This window comes from Desmodus rotundus, chromosome 3 (assembly GCF_022682495.2).
Source record: "Desmodus rotundus isolate HL8 chromosome 3, HLdesRot8A.1, whole genome shotgun sequence".
Classification (NCBI taxonomy): domain Eukaryota; kingdom Metazoa; phylum Chordata; class Mammalia; order Chiroptera; family Phyllostomidae; genus Desmodus; species Desmodus rotundus.
The window spans coordinates 141,674,453-141,700,094 of NC_071389.1; the positions used below are offsets into that span (position 1 = coordinate 141,674,453).

Sequence of the window (25,642 nt, forward strand, 5' to 3'; positions counted from 1 at the left end):
GACACTGATGAAGCTCCTCACAACTGCTTAACACTGAAGAATCACCTCCTGACCCCACCACTAGCCCCAACCACCCCCCCCCTTTGTTATGATCTGCAGGAGACTCCTCTGGATCCATGCTGATTTCCCATGGTGCACAGGTGGTGCATATTTAAAGAGTAAAATGGGGGCAGATGCTTGAACTCATGTATGGCACCTAACGTGGTGTCACCAGACCCTGACTGGAACTGCACACAGAAGCAGGCAGCATCGGAAAGTCAGCTAACACAAAACCACCAGACCAGGTCTGTACAACCTTTTCTTACTATTGCTACTTTCTTTCATTCCCTTTGTCTTTCTTAGCAGGAAAGTGCCCTTGTCTGCATTTCCCAATCTACTGTGAAAGGGGAAACCTCCCCAGTTGCTGAATCTGTCATCAAGAGCTTCAATCTGTCCAAGACAATAATGACTCTTTATTTCACTACTTTGTTTTGCGCTCCTACTTTGGAATCATGATATAGACTAAGTTTGTTACGGTGTTCTTAATTTTGTTCTATATTCTTCTTGTTCTTATGCTCTGCACCTGTTGCTTGTCAAACCTGGACACAAGCAGTTCCAGTCCCTACACCTTCCCTCTAATGTGAGAGAGAACGCCCAGAGGTCTTTCCCTGGCATCAAGGGACAAAGGGCCGCAGAAATCAGAAGACTTGACTTTGGATCAGCGATGCTTTCAGAGAAAGATATCTGTCAAAAGGAGAAATGTCAAAATTAATTATAGAGACCTAAACAAAGACAGGAATCCAGGCGGCCTGTGGTCAGAGCTCTCATACCCTGTACAGGTCTTGAAAACCTTACTGGAGCAGCTCGAAGGCTCCCACAGAGCTTTATGGTTGTAACAGCTCCCGCTCCGTGTACATGGCTCACGCTGTCTGCACATACAGGATTACACTTCAGATCAGTTCTCTAGTTTTTGGAATTGCTGAGGTGGACCCTGATGGGACATCCTGAAGTTCCAGAGAGGCTGCTGAGCACCCCTGGCAGCCTAAGGTCCACCCAGAAGTACAAACAGGACTGAAGGTGGTGCTGATGAGGTTCGGCTAGTTCTCCAGAACAAGACAAACGGGCGGCGAAGGGCAAGAATAGCTGAAAGACATGAAGCTTTGGGAAAACTGTTGGACCCATCTCTGTAGAAAGACCACCAGTGATGACAAATCAAACCATTTGGCAGGGTGTAAGGGGCCGGTGGGTGAGATAGAAATGCTTTTTAAAATGAATATTAGAATTTCTGTCACTAGGCATTCCAAGGCAGTGGTTCTCAAACCGGAACCAGAGTCACGTGGGGGGCTTGCCAAAACACAAACTGTGAAGGCCACACCCCAGAACTTCAGAGGCTGTAAGTCTGCAAGGGCGTCCGAAACCTGGATTCGTAGCAGCTGATGCTGCAGTCTGAGGACCACACATGGGGAGCACTGTTCTAAGGCATGCTGTGTGAAAACGCTGACCTCTGAACTTTAGGATCCCAGGAATATGATTTAAAGAATTGGCTGAGAAAACAAAAGTCTTCCTCACCTCACTTCTCAAAATAAACCAACAAAATGAACCAAAAAAATTAAACTAAAAATATTGAACAAATACTACTACAGTCATGCCTCACTTAACAATGGGGACCCTTTCTGAGAAATGTGTCACTAGGCGATTTTGTAGTTGTGCTGACATCAGAGTGCGCTAACGCAAACCCAGGCGTACAGCCTGCTGCACCCCGAGGCCATTTCGTAGAGCCATTGCCCCCAGGCTCCGGGCCTGCACAGCATCTTACTGTGCTGAATGCTGTAGGCAAGTTTCACACAATGGCACTTGTGTATCTAAACACATCTAAATATAGAAAAAGTCCGGTAAAAAATATGGTATCTTGCTTAGGCCACTTACCATGAATGGGGCTCACAGGACTGGAAGTTGCTCTGGTGAGTGAGTGAGTGGGGAGCGAATGTGGAGGCCCGGGACATTACTGCACACCGCTGTAGGTTCCATAAACCCTGTCCACCGCATCGCCATAAACACATGAGTAACGCCTGATGTGATGTAGTCACCAGGCGATAGGAATTTTTCAGCTCCGTCACAACACTGTGGGACCATCGTCATATATGCGGTCCATTGTTGACCTAAATATCAGTATGTGGTACATGACTGTAGACAGAAACTCTTCTGAAGAAATTATTTTAAAGGTAAACACATCTGTGAGCAATGGGGGAACTCCTAATGTATTTCCTTAGAGACCAATTCTTGACAAGAGTATAAGTTTCCTGTCAAATGCTTCAACAGAAATCTAGGCATCAGCATGGTGTCATTCCTGCATTTTATCCCGCACAGTCATGATGGAACGCCGCAAGGTCCGTACATGAAACACAAGAACATACACACGCTGCTAAGTTTCCGCTGAGGTGAGTGGAAGGTTGCATAATTCTCCAACCTTTTGAATCCCCGGGGCCCCTTCCTGGGGCCTGGGGTATGGACAGTAGGACCGACCCCGCTGTCAGGGCCCCAGCGTGCAAAGGCCCCATCAGGAAACAGGCCCTCGATACCAACTCCAGGCTTGCCAGCCGGGTGAGGAAGGAAGCAGAGCAGCCTGCTGCAAACGCCCACAGACGGCCCATGTCTCTGTGCCTTACAATGACGAGTCTTTAGGAATCAGACAAGAAAACATTTTTATAAAGAAATTTTATTGCTTATTTCCTGTATACAATAAACATAGGAAAGGGGTTTATAATGAAAATTCCACATCATTTTCAAAAGTTTTGAATTGTTTGAAGAAATATTATTACAAAGCTATCTAAAGCAAAAATAATATCTGACCTTCTGAACAAATGGCAATCCCTTTCGTCATATTCTATATTTAAAGCAAGACATTCAATTCAGTTAACATGGAGAGGATTTTAAATTATTGCATCATTTGCATTAAGAACTTAAATGCATCTAAGAAGTGAAAAGTTTAAACACGGAGAAACGTTCTCTAGCACAATAGATACCGCTGCTTTCTTCAGATCCATCCTGCATGGCTGTCTGGACATACTTCGTACACGCGGCAGAAACCTGCATCTCCTAGCAGCATGCGAAGGGCTGGAGAGCAGAGAGGGAAAGTCCCGCGCATTTCCTACGCTAAATGGCATAACTCCCACAGATCACATACACCTCGCCATATTGACTCAGTTCATTGCACTCCATATCCTGCAAAAATAAATCTAGTGCTCAACAGCTGACATTATTGCCCACTGACATTTTAGTAATATATTTCCTTAACATAAGACAGAAATATACTGAAATTTAATACCACTTAAACTCAAAAGCAATCTGGAATTAAACCACATGCATACACACCACTTTTTTTTTTCTATGGATGTTACATTTTTCTTAAAGTTGATGCTGGAAAACCTGGTAGAATAAAATCTGGCCTTCCATGAAACATAGACTAAGGATTAGAAAAAGAGTTTTTTTGAGGGAAATGTTAAGCCCTACAATAAAAATGTAGGAACAAAGAAAACCCAGAGTCTCTGGGGAGAGGAAAGAAGCCCCTAATTTATCTTCTTTGTCTATCCCAACACCGTGGCTCGTGTCCAACCCAGCCCGGGGCAGGCCGCCACACGTGACTGGAGGGACGAGAGAAGGGCTGTGTTGTGCCCCCAGGGACAGACTTCACACTGGCCCATTCCACATGGGATCGCTGGGTCACTGGGAAATGTTGGAGCTCCCTCTGTGAGGTTGGGAATGGCTTCTAGGAATGTCTGGATGCTGAGGCTTCAGTGATCTTAAATTTTAAATCTCATTTGTACCGGGGAGTGAAACCTGCAAATTCCCGAGTGACCCCAGGGCCCGAGGGGAAACACCTGGGAGCCCAGGGAAGACGAGCATAACTTATCTGGAATTGCAAACTTGTAGCAAACATGACAAGGAAGAGTCACTGGGATGTCAGGGCCTCGCCAGGAAGCTGCAGACACATACAAGAATGTGGACGTGACCACACTGACATTTTGATTTGTCACAACCTCTCATTTTCTCATTTCTACAGTATTGTCAAGTGTCTCTCTTATTTTTGCTATGGTACGTCTAGGGAAGGATGTCAATTTTCATGAGTTCTCAAAGATTTACAAAAATAATATTTTTCAAAAACTGCATTTCAGGGTTAGCATTCAGGGTTACAGACACGAAACATACCATCCGTACACTGCACCGTCACATCTGGCTGCAGCGGTATCAACCTGTATCCCGCGGCTCAGACCCATGGAGCCTTCCTGTGCACAGTGATGGACATCCCGCCGGACTACACGCTACACAACCGAGCAGAGCCTCTCTGAGTAAGCCAGCCATACTGCTACAAAGAAAAATTTCTGGCTCTTAGCCCAACTGTTTCCATACCAATCAGCGAACTGAACCTCCTCTCTGCTTCTTTCCATTTCAAATGCCTGGGTTTGGCCTTTGAGGCAATTAAAACCAGATCAGTTTAATTTTACAACACTGATCTTAACTGTATAGCAATATAATATTGTAATTTTGCCCTGAGAGTGTCAATTATTTTACAAATAACCTAAGTCCCCATTTAGACATGAAGAATAGGCATGAAGAGGCTAAATGGCGTGTCTCTTGCCGCACAACAGATTAGTGTCAAGGGCGGGACGCGAGCTCCTGGCTATTGGTATTTTAACCCCCATTATCTCTCCAGGGTCCTCCTGAACTTGTGCACAAAGTCCCTCCCCTAGGGTTCTGTTTGTTACTTGCAGTGCCTTGTCAGCCATTCGGCGTAACACTGGCTGTGTCAGCACCCGGGACTTCCTCTTTGGTCTTCTCTGCTCTCTTATTGCTGCTGCCTTGATGAAGTGCGTTGTTCCCAATATTTTAGTTTACACAGTGGAATTCACCAAAATGCCCTTCCAGATGCAGCTGGTATTAGGTGTGGAGGGACAGACTTATAAAAGGCAATGGCAGGTGTTCTTTGTGAACTTTGGACAAAACAGAGCTCCACATTTTACAGTTGTCTTACATTCCAATGTGTTCAATGGAAAATAAAATAAAGGCCTAACCGTGAGGTAATGTTTACTCCTCTGCCCCAATACTCAGTGCGCCCCCTCAGATCTGGCAACAATTTAACATAAGGAAAGACTTTAGACCTTCACACCCTTTTAGTGAGAATAAACGACCTTAGCTCAAACTGTCCACAAAGCTAAGAAGTCTCAGAAGACATCACTCCATCCTTATCTGTACAGATGCCTCAAGGCCAGGTGTCTCGTAGGTCTCAGTGCCCTGCACTTCTGAACTCTGGTGTTTAACACTGTGTAGGAGATCTCGATTTTCACGCTTGAAGACCAAGCACCTTCAGCCTCTTAACCAAGGTGGGGGGAAATCTCAAAAGAAGCTATGTATGTGAAGAAAATAATGCCAAATGGTACTTAACTGGCTTATGGAGAAGATTTACAAAGCTACCTCCACTCACTAAAGGTATAAACAGTTCCGGATCTAGTCAATAGCAAAATACATCAGTGGCCAGAGCCTCTGTTTAAGCAAAAGAAGAAATATATCAATAGCACAAAACTGCCCTTATATTCTTTTGAAAAAATATATCTAAGATAGACACTTTTGAATGCTGTTAGTAAGCTGTGCATTAAGTACACTTGTTTCCGACGCTCCCCAGGACCCTACAGCTCTGTGTTGTCCGCCTGGGCTGGGCTGCCCTCCCCACCACCCCCGGTCGCACCGCTGCTGCTGTCTGCAGGTGTGAAGGACAAGGAAGCTGAGTTTATGCAGTATCTTTTGCCAGTTGGACGGGGTCCGTCATCAAAAATGTGCCCAAGGTGAGCTCCACACTGAAAGAGAAGAGCAAAATGTAAGCGAAAAGCGTGTACAAAGCAGGCTTTCAGAGGAACTCCCATTAAGCGGTTTAAATGGATGACCAGCCTGTAGAGAAATGATGGAAACCATCGTGGATGATTTCTAATCTGCCTGTCAATAGCTGCAAAGATGGTTTCTGGCAGGCTTTGCACCACATGCTGAGAAGAAAAAACACTAGAATTGTGCATATCAGAAATCATTTAGAAGCCACCGTATTTTTTGATCTGTGAAGCCTCTCAGCCAGCTGAAAAATGACTGCAGTAATTTTATGAATTGAGTTGACCCTTGATCTCCTCTTGTAAGAAACATGGCAGCATAAAATCTCTCCCCCGGCATTACTTTTGGCTTTGGATGGGTGGGTTTCAGATATGCAGAGGTCCCCTGTAAAAGATACTGTTTAACTGGCCATGACGGAGGTGATGTTTGCTTTCATGGGCAGTAAAACTTAACATCAGAGCAGCCCTGGATGTTCCTGGAACCCAGCGAAGCAATGGCAAGGCTCCACGGATTCGTCACGGTCACCAGGACTGCAAGTGTGGCGCATGGAGGCGTCGCTAGGCCACGCAGTCTTTTTTTTCTGCCTTCCAATAGGTGGAGTGCCGCGCTGGCTTCCTTACTGGCAGGAACTATGTTACCAGGTGAAGAAGGAATAAGCTGTTTAGCTCAAATCCATGCTACTGACCATCCAAAAAAGCTGGGGAAGGAGAAAAGCCATGGAATCCAGACAGGCAGGAGGGAAGGTTGGTTTTGATGGTGTTTAAGAGAAATGTGGCCCAGAGAAAATCTCTCCAAAAAGGCTGGCTCACTGAATAAAGCCCTGCACTAACCGCTGGGATGGTGGGTAAGGCTCCAGGAGACGAGCGCATAGGTCACACTTACCTACCTCCCACCCTTCCTCAGTGGGGACAGGGGGCGGGGGCGGGGGGGGGGGGGGTGACGGATATGGAGACGTTAGTGCACCGCATTCAAATAGACTGTGAAAATACATCATTCATCATGTAGCAAAGAAACAAAAGCCTGGAGCAAATGACTTCCATTCATTCTTTTAATAAATGTTTATGGAATGCCTGCTACATGCCAGGCACTGTCCCAGACTCTGGAGAAACAGGACAATCCCTGGCCCCATGGAGCTTACATTCTAGTGGCAGAAACAGATCATTTGTACACAAGGACATAAAAGAACTGTAAAGTATGGTAGTGGAAATAAGTGCTACACAGAAAAAAAGTGACGTGAAGTGTCAGGGTTCAGGGCTGACATTTTAGGTGTGGTGATCAGGGGTGGCTTTCCTGGCACGACTTTGGTATGAGAACCCAAACGTAGTGAGGGAGGAGTCTCTAGGGGAGGGCGTTTCAAACGTAGGGAGGAGTCAAGATTTAGGGAAGAACGTGTGAGAAGAGGCATGTGGGTGATTCATTAATTCTTTTCACTGCTTGCTTGGTGTGTAAAACACATAAATTGCAGGAGAAAAGAAAGCAGGAATTCACAAGTGAATAGGGCTAAGATACCAAATGGAGACGGTAAGAGACAAGTGAGGAACGGCGCGCATTACAATGAAAAGACCTAGAATCTCAGTTTCCCCACTGAAAGTGCTATACTCAATTCTCGAGGGCGCTCTAGTTATATTAATAAATAGCACAAATAGCAAGTTTGACTATATGGCACTTCCATGTTAAAAGTGCATTCTTATTTTACTGCCAACATACTGTGTCAGCTTATTAAAGAACTAAAAATGAACCCTGAACTGATTTGATCTATTGCCTGGAAAATATGAAACAGGCCTAAAAAACAAATCTTGCATTATTTTACCACGTTCTATGCAGGTTTAGGTAATATCAAGGCTGACAGCTCAGATTGCTTTTCCTTTCTATAAACAATTGAGGCCAAATTTTCAGGCATCAGCAGCTAAGATGCACCAGTAAAAAATACATATGCTTACCCAACGGACAACTAGGAAAACACCTAGTTCTGCCTGCCAAAACAGTCAGCGTGCAGCCCAACAGGAACCGGGCTCTCAGTGACCAGTGTGTGCGCGTCACTGATCTCACGTGCAGCTCCCACACTTTGATCCCTTGGCATCTGAGAGGTGGAGTTTTCACATAAAAGCCTCTGATAGCTTTTTTTTTTTTTTTTTTCCTCAATGACTGAATACAGCTATCTGGGCAAAGTAAATGATATTGCCTTTATTAATCATCTCTTGGGCGTATTTAGAAAACAGTTCTATTTACCTGACTCCCAAAATAAAGCACCGTCAGGATATACGTGAAGCCATTTAGAAGTATTTGTAGGGTCTTCATTTCCCAAATCATTTGTAAAACTTCCAAATTAGAATAATTTAACCCGTTGAACTGAGTTGGCTACTGGTCTGCAGTTTCATTTGCTAAATCTGGAACTAGTCTTTTGGTTAAACAGAAAGGAAAACACAGACTCTAGATGTGTCTAATCTGGGCAGAAGACAAAGGGAGGGGGGCTAGAAAGAGAAATTAGTCAGAAAAAGGCCACAAAAATCATTGGCAAACAACTCTAGAGGGTTGGGGAGGGGTTAGGGAAATCCTCAGAAAAGGTGTAAAAACGAGAATGAAAGCATTGTCACGCTTGCCATGAGGTGCTCTGGAAGAGTCACTCCTGGCCCAGAGATACCAGAGGAAGAAGTGACCTTTCAAAGCTTAGCAAGGAGCTCATTTACATCTGTGCCACCACACACCTGTCCACTCCCTGTGCCTGCAAAGCTGAGAGGCCATTTGTAAGAGGGAAGCCTAACCACACAGCACCCTGTCTTCGTCCTCCCAGGTACATACATCTAGTCTCACATGGAAGACTGTTACTGGGTTTCTTTTAAAAGTGCACAAGCCCTGAAGGCTCCTCCCTGAGAACGCACATGGAGCCCATTCTTTCCAGCTTCTACCCCTGGCCGAACGCTGGGATGATGAATGGAAGTTGTCAGTGATGCGTTGTTTCTGTAGCCGCCTGCGAGCTCTGCCTCCCCAGCCCCAGCCAACTGGCAACGTGTCGGGGTCTCTCGGCACACCTGGTTGTAACTGAAACAAACTAGTTGCCCAACAGAGAAATCTCAGAAACCTGCTGTTAATGATTTATTTCAGGGTAGAATCTTTGGTGTGAATTTTGAAAGTTGTTTTAAGAGGATTATGTATTTCTGTATTTCATAGGTAAAATACAAACTATGACTATTCTAGCTCTTATTCTGAAAAAGCAAGAGATAATTGTTCAAACGAAAATTTTTTAATCCCCACAAGAATCCTTTATTACCTAAGCCTCCCAACTTACAAAAGTTGGCAACTAAAGAACCTACGGGGAACCGAGGGAAAGGACCCCCCCAAAAGTGACTGAGCATCAAACTTAGCATAATTCTTTCAAGTCTGACTGCAATTCTCACTTGTGTGCATAAGAAACACAAATAGTGCATTCAACATAGTTACATACTTCTACACTGATGTATTTCCAACTGTCCTGGAGGGTTTTCTCCCAGCTCTTCCCAGGATGTTTGGGGCTTTATTATTGTCATTTTCTCTTAAGTGTTTGATCTACAAGATGAAGTAGTTTCAAAGCGGGGCTTTTACACTTGGGCACGTGGGGCAGGATGGGAAGGAGAAAAGCGTTTTAAGAAGAAAAGCAATTTACTTCGCGAGTAGTATCCTGTTTTCTCCCACTGTTATTGAAGACACTTGTGTATAAGTAGGGCTCTTTTCCTCTGTGCTTATGATATTAATCTTTTGCCAAGGAAATGATTATAAAGTCACCAGTTTAGCATTATGATTTTACTGAAAGATCAAGAAAAAGAGAGATGGGCTGTGAGTCTGAAAGCCTATGGTAACACATGGGCATCTTTAATCATCAGCAATATACGAGTTGTCATCTGCAAAAGATTAATAAGGGTTGGGGTTTTACCAAAAACTGCTTAACTTTTGAAAAATACTTTGTATTGGTGGATATTTACCTTTCTGTTGATTTGGCTGAATTAGAACAACTTAATAATGATCTAAAACAAACCTAAGGGGCTCTACCATAGATCCAAGCAGTAACAGCAGCCATCATAAATGGATTCCAACTTGGGTAAACTCTGGGATCCGATGGTTTCCTTAAAGATTACTGCAAAAAGTTATGATTTATTGGTCTCCCATTTGCTTCAGATGTAGAATTTTGATCTGAAGAAAGAAGTAGTTCCAGCAGGGACTTACTTCTCTGAACTACAGCTTAAACCATGCAAATCTTACCTCTTTGCACTGAATTTAAACTCCTGACAAAGCATTAACAGGCTGGGATTGGAGGATTAGGGAGATGCCGCCAAACAATTATTCACAGTGGTCAGTGGAACTGGAATAGAAGCAATGTCTTTTATCACTGACTGAAAATGTTAACTAAATAAAAAGAAGGAAAATTCTTTGTAACAGAAAATTGTTAGGAAATTGCTATAGCCAGTGGAAAGGTAAGTGTGCCCACCAAAAGTGGGCAAATTTAAGATAAAGATCCTCCTTGGAAGAGATAACTAGAATATAATTCCTCAATTCAGGAGACAGCATAGTAAGAGAAGACAAATATGGTTATAACGAAAATCAGAATGTAACAGAGTCACCTACTTCCTCCACCAGCAGGCACCCTAAGGAAGTCTGTGACGAGTCTCCACCCCTCTTGCTTGTTTTCTGTGCCATTAACTTAAAGATCAGGCTGTGTGCTGCGTTCCTTACACAGCAGTTCTTACAGAAAGACCTTACTGCAATATTCCTCTGAAAAGTTGTGACAGTACTGAGTCAAGCTTAACTTTCTCAATAAAAGCTTACTAAAATATTATTACTTAAGACGTCACTAGACACATGGGGAAACTACACTGTGGTGTAAAGAGGCAGTAGGTTAGGGCTCCCAACATGTTTGCAATTCCTACCCAAGTATGAGGCCTAATTCATTGTGTGGTCTGATGGTGTAATCCATATCACAATGGAAAAAAAAAAAGAATAAGAATTCTAAGTACTACAGAAAGCATTAGGGACCAATAGATGAAAAAAATATCGCCACATTGCCAACCGAGCAGGTTGAGTCTACTGGTGTCCTGCATGGAAGCTCAGTCCATTACGGCAGCAAGAGGGTCTGCATATTTAGGTACTGCACCTTTACTACAAGGAAAGTAGTACTTCATGTAACAGGTCCAATCAAGAATGTCTACAAGATGCTAAAAGCACCTAACGGATTCTTCAGAATATAATATATTGATGCAATCCAGTCCAGAGAAAGAGCAAGACTTGTGAATTCAAAATACGACAAGAAATCTAGAAAGAGCAGAAGCAAATCAGAGTTTCCCACACCCTGTCGTATCAAAAAGGAAACAAAACAAAACAAAAAGATGGGAGAACCTGAGAGTAGGGGAAGAGTCTAAGGAAACTGAAAGACTGGAAGGCAAAAGAAGATAAACTGATAATGAAAGAATAAGAAACTAGGAAGTAACATACAAGTGGTTACTCTAGTATGGAAACCATTAAAGCAGTTTTTAAAGTTAAGATAAAAAGGACAAATGAAAAAATAGAACAGAGAAAACTAAAGAAAATCATAAAACAAAAGGAAAATAAACATGTGTGTGAAACACATTAGAAGACAAAGATAATTAATATGAAAGATACTCAGCACGCTTAGTTCAGGGAGCTGCTAATGCCCTTGGGGGACAGACATCCCCTGGTCCGTTCACATGCGGAAGAATCCAGCAAACGTTATCATTTTGGGGGTTGAAACCAATTATTTTCTACGTGGAGCTTACCTCACAAAGCATGTATTTTTACATGTGCCTTAGGGAAGAAATTTCCTCCCTCTTCTCTTTAAACTTAAGACTTGTGTTTAAGAAAGGGTTGAATACTTTTTAAATATGAGAAGTAAAGGTGGCGGAAAAAGAAGCTGAAAGAACTGGTCAGTGTTAGTTCTTCACCCAAATGTTACTCTTCACCCAAATAATACAGTAACAACCACCAGACCTTTAACCAAGGGCTGAGAGCTCTGCCTGGGTTAGCTTGATATCCTTTCATGAATTCTGTCTAATTTTGGCACAGTTTGTGGGTTTCATTTCTCTTTGGTCACCTCCATGGCATTTCCTTTCCTATACTGATGTTATCTCTGTGACTGACAGAGAGAAAGGAGAAGTTTATGCCAACTGTGAATTTTAAGAACCAGTCACAAAGCCATCATAGAGTAGGGCCTTCATGAAAGCTATCTTATACCTCACTTTTTTCTGTGTCTTTTTTATTTGGTTTTCACAAGACTCAACATTTGAAAGTGGGCTCTAAGTGAAAAAGGAGAGTAGCAGTCATACAACAGCCCTTAAGGCAGCCTGAAGGAAGGAAAGGAAGGAAGGGAAGGAAGGGAAGGAAGGAAGGGAGGGGGGAAAACTATCAGCTTCAAAATAGGCTTCCTTAAGTATTATGTAGGTTCCTGAGTTATAAATCACTAGGTACCCTCCAACCAAGTTACTATTTTGTCAAATGTATGTCCTGGGTAGATAGATAGTCGTAATTTGTTTTTGTGGCCATTATCAAAATATCAATTAAAATTCAATTAGATTCCAAACTGAATTGAATTAAAGTACTGCTGGGGAATAATAGGATTTCTTTTCTTCTTTCAACGTGACTCTTTATGGTCCATCTCTCTCTCCGTCTGTCCAAGCACCACAGAAAGCTCTGGAGCCAAACGCCCAAATTCCATCTCCATTCTGCCACTGAAATCTATGTAAAATTACACGAGTGCAATTGTGCTCCTTGTGCCTCAGTTTCCTCAACTGTAAAATGAGAGAAACCAGAGGATCTTTTAAAAATGCTGATGTTCAGGACTTTCCAAACAACTAATTAGGATCTCAGGAGGTGAGGCCCAGCCTCACAACATCCCACTATCTTGCTCAGAGACACATATCTGAGAACCAAGAGTGAACTGAACATGTGACTTAGAAAAAATCACAGACTTAGGAAGTCTGCTTTTCAAAGGAGAGAGTCGCTCTCACACCTGAAGACAGTCAACTCGCCAGCCTTATTTTTTTGTAAAAAATGAAAACAGAAATTCATCAGATGATTAGGGTCAAACCATCTCCCTCCCCACTTGGTAGTAAATAAGCCACCTACTCCCTAAACTCTTGTGCCTGATGGAGGGGGTTAAAGGGCAAGTAGAAGAATGATGAGGGAGACCCATTTGGCAATCACTTTGCTATGACAGCTGCCTGATGTGCCCCCTTTACCTTTGATATATGCAACAGACAACCCTCAGCAAAGTACTCTGTAGTATCAATGAGTTTCAGCGCCCCAATAATCAGACTTTGCATTCCACTCACAGCAGGTAAGAACAGGACTGCCTACTATAGAATAGAATGTGTGGTTGCTCTTATTCTACGTGCAGAGGGTTCTGGCAATGTCTCTAGGTTTAAGCACAAAATACCCACATATTCAGGTTTCTTAACTGGGATGACAGATTAACTATTTCTGTCTCCTCCTCAACACATGCTCATTTTCTGTCTTAGAGCCAGCAGAGTAAATCTGGTGAGAGCAGAGTAAAGGAACTAACTAGAACATCCTTGGAAATGAGGATAGGTCTATATTCTTGGAGAAGTAGAGAAGAAATTATCCCATATTCTCACTCTGTGCTCATATTACCTACCATTGAACTTCCTATTCCTACTGCCATTCTCCACCCTCCCGCCTCACACCCACCCAGGGAAAGCTGTTTCTGGGGTCTCTATTCACTGTGTTTGGATCATTACCACTAGAGGTATGATGACTGAACAATGAGTGCACAGAACCTCAGGGAGAGGAGGAGGACCTAAATAAACATCAGATTACCTAAGGCCACAGGATGAAATCTTCACATGCTCTCAGAATAGCTCATTCCCCACTGTACCGAGTAAAGTGGCAATGATTTTCCTCCCAATGATTTTGTCTCATGTTGAGCCAATGACTGACTGACCTGTAACTGGGCTTGCTAAACACTTGAAGACTGAGATACCATGAAGACTTCATAGAGAGTTCATTGTGGTTGTCTTCCCCTTTTGTGATCAGTCGCTCACTAGGCTTTAGTTGCTGTATTTAGCAAAACCAGGAGAATTGGGAGTGTTTGCAGTGCAGAATGAGCCCTGGGTTTTCAGGTGGGGTTAACTGACCTGAGAGCAGCTTGTCTCCACCCTGTGCATCCCGTAGGAAAAGTCATCTGTAAATGTGATAGCGTCTGAACTGATCACATCATGGAAGGAAGGCCACCCTAGGGCAGAGAAGGCACAAGAACCAAAACAGAGAGAGGAGAGATACAAAGTCTTGGGTTAGAATGCAATTTTAAGGAAATACTAAGCAAAGGACAGACATCTTTAGTATATGAATCATGCTTACCTTTTTCAACCTGAAAAAAATGTCAAAAGGTGAAAGCGAATATATTTTGCAAGAGTGCAACTATTTTTAAGAATAACATTTTCCTCACATCCAGATTATAGTTACATTGGGATTTTCTGTTTTGTGAGACATTCTCAGACCATTTGGTAGTTTTCTAGAACATCCCTGGACTTACAAAGCTCCCTGCTGTTTTCCAAAATACAATCCAATTGATCGGGTTTTTAACTTTCCAATTATGCCACGCCCCTAAAATACTAAAAAATGACTATTCTGGTGCTTCCATCTTAGTTTAATTTCTCAGGATGGTGGTATCTGGAAAGCATTGCTTCTATCTATGTTATGGGCAAGAGGCTTGCTCACTTCATGGGAGAAAATGGTTAAACAGTGTTCTTCAGGCACTTCTGGATAGCACCTTCTCTCAAATAGCATCTTGTTCCAATTTTCATTTATTCTAATGATTTTTAAAATATGCACACAGCTTTAAGAAACTCAATGGTAAATGGACCATAAGATCGTACAAACGTTTATGAGTGTAAAGTCAGGTTTTATGTTCAGTACTTATGGACCATAAGATTATACAAATGTTTATGAGTGTAAAGTTATGTTTTATGTTCAGTGCTTATAGGCATGTTTTTACATGTTTCCAGAAAATATGTCGGGAGTTACTGAGCTGAGACCTGCCCCCCCAAAATGATGAAAGAGGTGCAATGTTGCTGAATTGCTGGTGCACTTTTTTTTCGTTTATAGAAGCCAAATTTATTCCTGCAGAAAGGAAGAAACCCTTTAAAAACATGGTGCTTTGTTTTAATACACTTATTGAAGGAAAACAGAATGCAAACTTCACAATACCATTTCCGGTTTTAAACAAAACAAATTAGTTCAGGCCAAATTTTTATAAGGAACTCTGCTAAGCTCCCCACCCCCTGCTCCACAACAACATAGCTCCCACCGTCAGTGCCGGACTGAACCCCGGACTTGGAACACTTTGCCATTCCTTGGTTTGAGTTTAAGATCACTGCAGATCACCAGGAAAACCTCACCCTTCCAGTTATAACATTCCACAAAAATTAATTATTCCAAGACACACCGGTATTCTTTAGAAAACTCAAATTTCCCTACTGTCCAAATTCTAAAGAGAATCTGAACACACTTTAGGCTGTAGTATTTAGTTTATGGTGATTGCTTGACACATTTAGGTGTTCTCTGTTCAATGACAGAAGTGACAACTGCTAGTAAAGAGAGGTTTAATGTATGTTTGAGGACACTGAAAAATAATTTATGAAAAGAAAGAATATTCAGTATTTTTTAACCTCACATTTGATTGCAGCTATGACAACTAATATTATGGGTGGACATAACTGATTCAATAGAAAACAGGTAAAGAATTAGGAATGTTATTTTGTTTTTAGTTCCCCATAAAGCTGCCTCTACCCCCTCCACATACATTTTCCTATTTGTAGAATTTAAAATAGGTACAGAGAAATTATATATAATATGTACATATATAATGTGTGTGTATATACACACACACACATATCACACACACATATATATATCCAGTGTGTGTGTGTATATATATTTCATATATATACACACACACTGTATTTTTTGGACTATAAGATGCACTGGACCACAAGACGTACCTAGGTTTTAGAGGAGGAAAATAGGGAAAAAAACCTGTTCCACCACCGCCCCCCACCCCCCAGCAAGCCAGGTAAGCTGCATTCGGACTATAAGATGCACCCCAATTTTCCTCCCAAATTGGGGGGTGTGTCTTATAGTCTGAAAAATACGGTATGTAAATTGTGTGTGTGTATTTCCCCTCCCATGCTACCCCTGCATTACATATAATTTATCTTGTTCTACTTATCTCACTGGATTTGTGATTCATTTGTTTTCATGCTTTCCACCATGACTGGGTGGTGAGTACTTTGAAGGCAGAATCTGAACTCAGTGACCTGAGTATTCTCACTGCCTGTCATAGAATACAGCACAAAGGCACAGCTCAAATGTTTTTAAAATGATTTTCAATGAGCCTTAAACAAAAAAAATGGGGTGAATAATTATGATACATCAGAGAGTTTCACAGGAGAGAGAAAATATAATCATACTCCTTACTTTACCGACTAGATTAAGAAATATCAGTGCTGGTTTCTCACTGGAGTATGCAACTTGATTCAATCATTGCATTAAAGCCTCTCCATGTAGGTGATGTAGACTTATTTATTTAGGACAGTAAAAACGTGAAGACTATTTAGGTCACTTGCTTACAGGGTCTGGGCAGGGGGAGCAGAAGCAGCAGTTACTCGTCAATGCACCAACGTAGGCTATGGGCAGTCTGGCTTCAGTCTGGGGCTCTCTTACGTTCCACTTTGTTCCTCAAGAAAAGGCTGAGAGGTCATTAACTTGAACACTCTGGCAAGAAGGAGGTGGCAGGTTTTGAGGAATATGTTTATTCTATGCATGTCTGGATTGGCTGGTAGTTACAGTGTTAACAGTTAGGGGCCTTGGTAAAGCAGGTAAGAATGACTACCACACAACACCGATTCTTTTAGCTTCCAATGACCAAACTGTTCGCAGGGCAAGTCCAACGACGTAATCTAGTTTGGGACATATTTTTTATTCATTTATCTGAAACAACCACAAAGGCTTAGAAGTGCACCCTTAGACATTACTACTGAGAAAACTCTTCATTCTATTGGGGTTTCTTAATACTAATCTTTCCTAATAATTGTGAATCATTGCTGACTAAAGATTTTGGGGATGGAAGTGAACTGCTTTTGAATGAGTTATTAAACCATATAGCTATATACTTTGTAACCATGAATTAAACATGTACAGAATTTTCCAGAAGACTATACTCAAGAACATAGTAGAGGTTCTCAAAAGATTTCAATGTTTCTGAGAAAACTGTTGACACTTGAATAGTTTGTTGTTTACTTTTGCATTATTTAAACACTGGAAAAGTCTCTCAAAAACCATTTCATAACTTTCCCCAATTCACACAGTGTCTCTTTTCACTGTATTAGAAATGTAATTTTCAAGATGGAATATTCAACCCATCACCCAAATCTTAATTAGTGGAGATTGACAAGGGAAACCAAGGTGAAGATCATCACCCCGGGTGATGGGACAAACACATTTCAAAAGAAAATCACGGCCAACTTCACCACTAAGGTTAACACAGGACAATGTTGAGTTCTTTTTCTAGAGTCTCTCAAAACAGTGCAGCTATACAGAAAGCAAATCCATCAGAAAGGTAAGTCCTTATTGACAGTCAAACTAAGAAGGCCCTTCACCCAGGAATAGATGGTCTTATGGCAGAGAAGGCACAGTGATGACAGCGCTTTGAAAGCGGAATTCCCTCATCATGTGAAAATATTTAAAGGAGGAACTCTTCACTGCTGTAAAAATCCTCAAAGGAAACCCTGCCCCCACTCCTAATAATAAGGAAAGTGCTTCAAAGGGTAATAGGCAAAGACTGAAGCAATCTGGGTCTTGTTGAGAAAACTATCTTGAGCAAAGGTGGGGGGGGCTGTTTATGTCAGTTTTGACATTAAAGAAAGATCATCCATCCTCCTTTCTTTAGGATTTCCCTTTTGGTCTTCTCATCTAACAAAACATTATTAGTTTTGGATGCATTCCATGGACTTTCTAAAAGAAAAGCCGATTGAAAACCTGTATAAACAGTTGGCTCACCCCACCCCCAATACATCCCTTTCTTTCTACTAGATGAGGTTAGATTTGGGTGGATTATACACTGTACTCTTAAAGATAATAGGCTATTATTATCAAGAATATCTTACATGCAATAAATAGCTTCTCCCCTCAAAGAATTCTCACTTCTGGATATTAAATAAATGCAGGTACTGCAACTAAAGTGGACAAGCTGGAATATGGCAGTTCTGCCTCAATTTTATCCAACCATCAGGTCAAAGTACTCTGCAGACATAACTTAATACTGCTGGTAAAATGTAAAGCAAATCCAGAATATATTCACTTACATCTCAAATGTAAGCGCAAATGACCCTGTTAATTATAACACTAGATTCTCGGTGCTTGCTACCATCTACACTGAAGTGAATTTTTATTAATTGCAATAGAATTATTCCTTCTCACTCATAAAGTGGTTGAATTAAAGCTGCTCTGAGTCTAGTTGAACCCGTAACTGAATAATGACACAGTTCTTCACAAGTAGTGTTCTGTTGGCAATTTTTAAATGTTTCGCTCCAACTGTCTGCTGAGAAAAAGTCTCTAGCCCAAACTTGCCCTGCTTCCTTTCAAAAATATTTGAAGTTGTTAAAACTAGCAACAAATTATAAACAAGTTGAAGCCAATTCCATCTGTACTATGTTTAGAAAATGTGGCCCTCGTTCCCCTACTCTTCATTTAACAAGGCTTGCTATCCATACAGCTTCCCTTCCCCCCACATCCTCCCAACCCCCCAAATAAAAACGAGAAGCCTCGGTTAGTTGGCTACATGACCCATCAGTAGAACACAGCAGAGGGTCTCCATGACCAAGGAATTCATTGAATTGCACTGTAATCACAAATATTTTGTTATCTTCGAATGCAAAGTAGATTTAATCACGGTAAATCCCAGTTGGGCTTAGGTGATAGTTTAATAATGGCAGTACTCGTTTCAGTACGGCTTTGCTTAGACAGGCTGGTGATTTGCAGACCTGTATTTTTGTGTGTTACCAATCCTCACAGCTCTGTAATTCCAGGACCATATTTCAAACTGTGTAGCTTTTAGTTTCTCTGAAGCCAGAATCTGTTAATCTCACTAGTGACAACTCACCTTATTAGCTACCGCAAGCCAAATAATAAAACTCTCTCTGACGTCCCCCTGCTAAAAATAATTGTTTGACACTTAGAGCTCTGATTCTTGACGAATTATTCACCTCAACTGACACTTCAGGTATAACTTCTCATTTTTAAAAGGATGATTCTCTACCTCCCCTCAAAGACCCAAAACTTTAAGTAGCAATCAACCAAATACATGCATGTAGTAGAAAATCAAACACTGCAAGGTGACTTGGTGAATTATTCCCTTTCGCTTCCCCGCACCCTTGCAGACAACCATGTTAAAAGGGGTTTTGGTTTAATTCTAAACAAATATGCTCAAGCTGCTATCTCTTCATTCCTTCATTTTAAATCTGCATTGTCCAATACAGTTGCTACCAGCCACATTTCACAATTTAATTTTAAATTAATTAAAATTAAATAAAATACAATTTTTATTTCCTCAGCAGTCTCAACATTTCGAGTTCTCAACAGTCACAGGTAGTCAATGGCCGCTATCTTGAACAACACAGATACAGACACAGAGTATTTCCACGATCATTTCCACAGATGCGGAGATGTCCGCCATGGGCCAATGCTGTTTTACACAGTATACATTGATTCCCTCTTGTGAGCAATGAAGATTGAGTATTCATTCTTACTCTCATCTTCCATTGCCCTTCCGATTTTTGATAGTTATATTATTTTTAATTCTTAACCCACTTGGTAATGTCTGCTCCTAGAGCTAAAATGTAAGTTCAATAAGATCGAGGAGTTTGCCTGTTTCCTTTCCCATTGTATTGCCAATCACTTAAAATAGTGCCCGTGACAAAAGAGCCGTCACAAAAACCTACCTGAAGAACAAATGAATGTATGACTATCCCAGAGCTTACTCTCCACTCCATAAGACCTCCCTAGAGCCCTGACCTTCCCCTCCCCTATGCCTCCCCCACACTCCAGTGCCCAGCCATAACTAAGTCTTCCATGCCTTTACACAGAGGGACCCCAAGGAGCTGACACTAGCAAACAGCGTTCGTGTCATTGCGGCTGAATGCAGAGCTAAAGAGATCTGGGGATCTACCTCCTCCAGCAGTCCAACTGGCTGCCTAAAGTCAAACAGGTTTTCCTTCTTTTACACTGCACCACGTGTTAAAAGGCACGTCATATTTTCTTTTATTCTTTCTTTGAGCCATGACTTTACTATACAATTTTACAAAATTCTCTGTAATTCAACATTTTAATTTTTAATTACAAATATTTCAAACATATGCAAAAGTATACAGAATACAGGGTGGAGCAAAAGTATGTTTACAGTTATTTGTATGAAAAATAATACAATTAATAAATAATAATACAAGAATAAACTCTGTGTTTTATGTGCTCACAACTGTAAATCCAATTTTGCCCCACCCTGTATAATAGGTATTCATGATTTAACAGATATTAGGTACCCAGATTTAACAGGTAATAACATTTTTTCTAGAGTTGTTACAGATTTTTCTCTTTTTCTAAGAAAATAAAATGTTACAATTACAGCCAGGCCTGCCTCCAATCTTTTCCCATACTCCCTCACCTGCTGGTGCCCCAAAAATAATTGTTTATGCACCATTCCCACACTTGTTTCATTTACTTTATACACATGTCTGTATCCATGAACAATGTAAAATGTTTAACATTTTATATAATGACATTGTAACACAAGTATCTTTTGGCAACTTATTTTTTCACATTATTCACAGTTTGTTTTTATAATATCACCTTATTTTATATTGAAATATTTCAAATATCAACATTTGTTACTGAATTAGAGAGAATATAGATTAGAGTTGTTTTGTTTGAGTTTTTCTATTATTCTCTAAAATATCTCTGACTCCTCTGGGGCAATTTTTCTCTTTATCGTGATTTTTTTGTCTCTCCTTCTTCTGGCTTTCTTTACATATCTCTGGTGATCCTTGGTTGATCATTTCTATTTATGCAGCTGATGTAGGTCTCCTCTAACATTGGATACGTGAGGGTCTGTTTCCTCAGTGTGTTTGAACTTTGAAAAGCTGGCTGGCAGCTCTGGCCACGTTGTCATCATTTGCTGGTAGACAAAGGTTTGTCCTTGGGTTCCCTGAATACCTGATTGGGGAATGGTTTACCCTGGAATACCACACCTCAAGAGCGGCCCCCAATTCTCCCAGATGGGTTGTTTAACATCTTAAGAGAACAGTGTTCCAGTTATTTTGTTTTCTTGAAATTGATGATCTGTCATTCTAAATACGAAAGTGAGGAAGGTGGTGGAGGGAGGTACAAGAGGGGACAAAGGCAGAGCAATGGCGATGGAAGGAGACTTGACTTGGGGTGGTGAGCACACAATACACTATACAGATGATGTATTACAGAATTGTACACCCGAAACTTACAGAATCTCACTAAAATCACCCCAATAAATTCAATTTAAAAATCTGGAAAATTGAAACAATACATTAAAAAAAGAAAGTGAGAAAGATGTACAACTGGTCTAACTGTTCTTTAGACTTTGAGTTAAACACCTTCTTGTCAGTCCCCCACCCCGCCCCCTTTTGCTCTTGACAATCCTGCACTCTGAGCCTCTTTATAATCCTGCCAGGCGTCTCTGCAACAGTTTGGGCTACAGTTTTCTTTAATCAGTCATACCCATTAATCTATTTCCACCCTTTTTTTCTTGGAAAAATTCATTAAAATTTCTTGCCTGCTCAAGACCCCATCCCCACCTTCAGTCCAATACTCTTTGCAATATATTCTTCCTTCTTTTCCCACCTTCCTCCCCTTCCTCCTCCTCTCTTTTTTTTTTTCCTTGCTCTCACTTTAAGCAGTCTCTTGGGAGAGAAGGAAGCAAATAGGTATGCTCCATCTATCATTTTGGACAAGATGCCAAGATTTCTTTTTAATAAACTGCAGATTTTACTCTCTTAATCTAATATTTTATGGGAGGAGGTAACAGACTTTGGGCATTATTATTATTTACCTTACTGATAAAAAAAATACCAAAACAATGTAAGGCTTATTAACAGCTTCAACTGGCTCAGATTTGACTCTACTTAAAACGTGATTATGGGCCAAGCGTACGGGATTAGCACTTACATTATGACACCCACAATGGCCTCTGAGTTAAGATGGATGAGCGTCAGGATGGACTTTTCCCTGACTAGTTCTCTGGAAAAAACCTATCGGACTGCTTCTCAACACCGTATTTGACTGTTGGACACAGTGCGAGTACTGCACTTCTGTTCTCCTGCAGTTGCAAATGTGAGGACAAGGATCCCCCGAAATGCTGATGACATAATTTCATTACTGCAAACAAGCAATAGTCTCAGGAGGCAAACTATTCCAGTCATGAGAACAGTTTAACAGTCATAATGACAAAAAGAAAATCATTGGTTTTGGCAAACATTTTCCCATTCTTCCGTTAGCTTTATTAACCAGTACCTCAAATACCAACAGTACTTAAAATACTTACCTTAAAAAGCAGGGAGTTTAATATATATATATATATATTAAAATATAAATATATATATATTTATAAATTAGCATAGATCTATAGACTCTAAAACTTCACAAAGATAAGAAATGCTAATAAAATTTAAGCGCAATATACAATTCAAGCATTAATTTTACTTTGGCTATTAGTCACCTCACTCTTTCGTCTCTTTGTCAAAGTGACCCCAGTAGTTCTAAGTGGTGTGGCCATTTAGACGGCATGCTGATGGGGGGCAGCCAAAGGTGTTTACGCAGACTAGTAACGTGACCAGACTTACGTTTTAGGAAGATGGCCCTGGAAGTAGCTGGGGGTGGGGGGTACGAAGAAGGATGAAAACAAGTATGTCAGATGGAAGACCATATATGGGAACAGAACTGATGAGCTCTAAATGAAGACATTTGCAATGGGACCGGAAAGGAGGGGAGAGATTAAGCGAGCAGAACTCTTTGACTCTGCTGACTGAGGTACCTGTGGGCAGTGAAGGAGCAGCCCAGCATACTAGGTTACCAGCTGGATTGTGCTAGTCATACATTTATTTTCCAAATTTAGACAGAGAAACTATCCAAGAGGCAGAGGAATATTTGGGTGCAAAAGTGAGACCCTGGCTGAAGATACAGATGTGAAAGTCATCAGAGCATAGAAGACAGTAAGGTTATGGATGAGGATATGTAGGAGGCAAATGTATAACCAGAGTGGAGAACCAGACAAATCCTTCAAAGGTAGGCTGAGGAATCAGAGTCGGCGAAGGAAAATAAAACAGAGCTTTTCAAGAAACCGGAGGAGGACAGAGTACCAGGACAGAGTTAGACAGCAGGCAGCAGTGACATAAACCACAGAAGGACGAGTCAAATAAGAGCTGAAAGGAGACGGCTGAATTCAACAATTGGGGGATCTGCAGGGCTTTAGAAAGAGCCACCCAATGAGATGATGACAGCAACTGAGCTCGGCTGGGTTGAAAGGCACGTGTGAAGTGGAATGAACAAATGTCTCCTCTTTACACCTGGCGGGAAGGAAGTTAAACTGGCTCGATGGCTATAATGATGCTCACGCTAAGATTTTGGACTCCGGGGGTCCCTCTCACTGACCCCACCTTTCCCTGTTTTCTAAAGTGTTTAAAATGTTATAATATTACTTTTTTAATGGAACTTAAGCAATAAAATGAGTGATATGAAAATATTTAAACATGTTAAAAAAATCTTAAGCATTACTCAAATGCTCCTTAGGATATTGAACAAAAGCTACATTTGAAGAAAGACTAGATGACTAAAATAAAATTCCATCCTTGGAATCTTTTTGATCTTCTGTTTATTTTTAAATTGTTTGTTGTTATTGTTCATAATATCTTTTGGTCTACCAAATTGTGAGTCGTGTGTAATGTTTTAAATGACCATAGTAATCTGTTTGCTTTTAGGCACAAGGTAGGTGCTCAATAAATGTGGTTGAAAAAATGAACTCAGAGCTTCAACTCTAGGTCAGGCTCCCCTGTCAAGCATGTTCACAGCAACCAGGCCTTTCTCATCAAAGCATGTGTCACAATTTGCAATTACTTACTTATGTGGGCAATTTTCAGTTAGTATCTGCTTCTCTCACTAAGCTCCATGGGACTATGATTGCTTTGTTTACTACCACATCTTCAACCCCTAGCTCATGGAAATATTTGTTGAATAAATTAATTAATAAATAAAACATCACATTTTATTATTTAACAACAAAATAGGACTAACTTAAAAGATTATCACTTAGTTTGGATAAGCCCATACTAGGACAATTGAAGAAATTTTTTTTAAAAGATTTTATTTATTTTTAGAAAGAAGGGAAAGGAAAAAGAGAGGGAGAGAAACATTGACGTGAGAGAGGAACAGATTGGTTGCCTTTGGTACATGCCCCCACCAGGGGCTGGACCCACCAGCAAGGCATGTACCCTGACGAGGAATTGAACTGGCGACCTTTTGCTTTGTGGGATGACGCCCAACAAACTGAGCCACACTAGTCAGGGCAAATCAAAGAAATTTTTAAAACTAGGCAAAGAGTTTCTACTAGTTTGCTTCAGGTAATTTTTGCAAATATCAAATTTAATGTTTAGTTTTCTCCCTATCAGAAATGGTGCATTTTTTCAAGCTGATTATTAATAATTTCATATGCAGAAACCACATAGCCTTATCACCCATAAACATTTCAGGCATTTGAATCTATTAAAGGACAATATGGCTAAAGACTGTCGAGCAATGAGGTGTACTTTGGACAGTGTGAACATCTGGTGTCTATTCTCTTTGGAGATTAATAATGTAGCTATACTGTGTCAGGCTTTGCTAATTCCTTTGAGTTCTGCATAGCATTTTTAAATGGTTCCAAACACACAAGATCTCTAATTGGTATGGATTTCAACCACAGTTTTCTTGCGATCTCAAAATATCTCAGAAACTCCTAAGCAGGAATCGGCAAGGGCAAGCTTCCCTTTGTGGAGGGAGCTATTAATAATTTTTTTTCAGATTCAATAAAATTACTGAACTCATACCATTTCAACCAAAACACTGGAAAAGGGGACTTTATTTTCCCTGGCCTAAACACTGTCTCTTGCTACTTTAAATCATAGTTAATGTTTTAAAAAATATATCTTACACATAAGTCAGTTGTAGACCTTTAGCATCAAAGGGTCTGAGCAACATCACATGTAACAGCCTGACCTTTAGCCATAATTTCTAAGTGCCATTAAAAAAATGTCTCTCAAACTGGCTTTAAATTTAGTGCTGACCTAGTCACCTTTATCCCAAAACATTCAACTTTAGATGATTATTTTATTTTGCTTCCAAAAGCCCTTCAGTCCTGTGAGGTATCCATTAGGGATGCTTCACAAAGAGTTTAGAGTTTACTTAGAATTTATTAGCTACATCGGACGGGAAGATTGTAATTTGGGTTGCTTGCTGAGTAAAGATTATTTACTGTGCTTAACTGACCTTAAGAATACCAGGAGGGATATAGGATGGGGAAATTCAAAGAAATACAGATTCTGTTCTCAGCAACATGCAACCCAGACTAAAAGTGAAATAGTGTTCCATTCAACTGCAGTCTTGATTAGGTCTATTCACTACATAGTATCATTTGGGAATGTCAAATGTTACTTACGTTCTTTAGCTGGGGACTTATAAA

General features: G+C 40.9%; 1 protein-coding gene across 2 annotated transcripts in view; it reads right to left on the minus strand.

The window, feature by feature from the left end:
• Nucleotides 1-2,675: 2,675 nt before the first annotated feature.
• The window catches only part of MSRB3 (methionine sulfoxide reductase B3), a 165,175-nt gene continuing 142,208 nt past the window's right edge, over nt 2,676-25,642 (minus strand). For both annotated transcript variants that reach the window (XM_053921208.2, XM_024576410.4), the window contains exons 6-7: nt 13,986-14,083; nt 2,676-5,828 (exon numbers count right to left, since the gene is read on the minus strand). In XM_053921208.2, the coding sequence (XP_053777183.1) occupies nt 5,661-5,828; nt 13,986-14,083 (266 nt within the window). In that variant the 3' untranslated portion in view covers nt 2,676-5,660. The remainder of the gene's footprint in view (nt 5,829-13,985; nt 14,084-25,642) is intronic.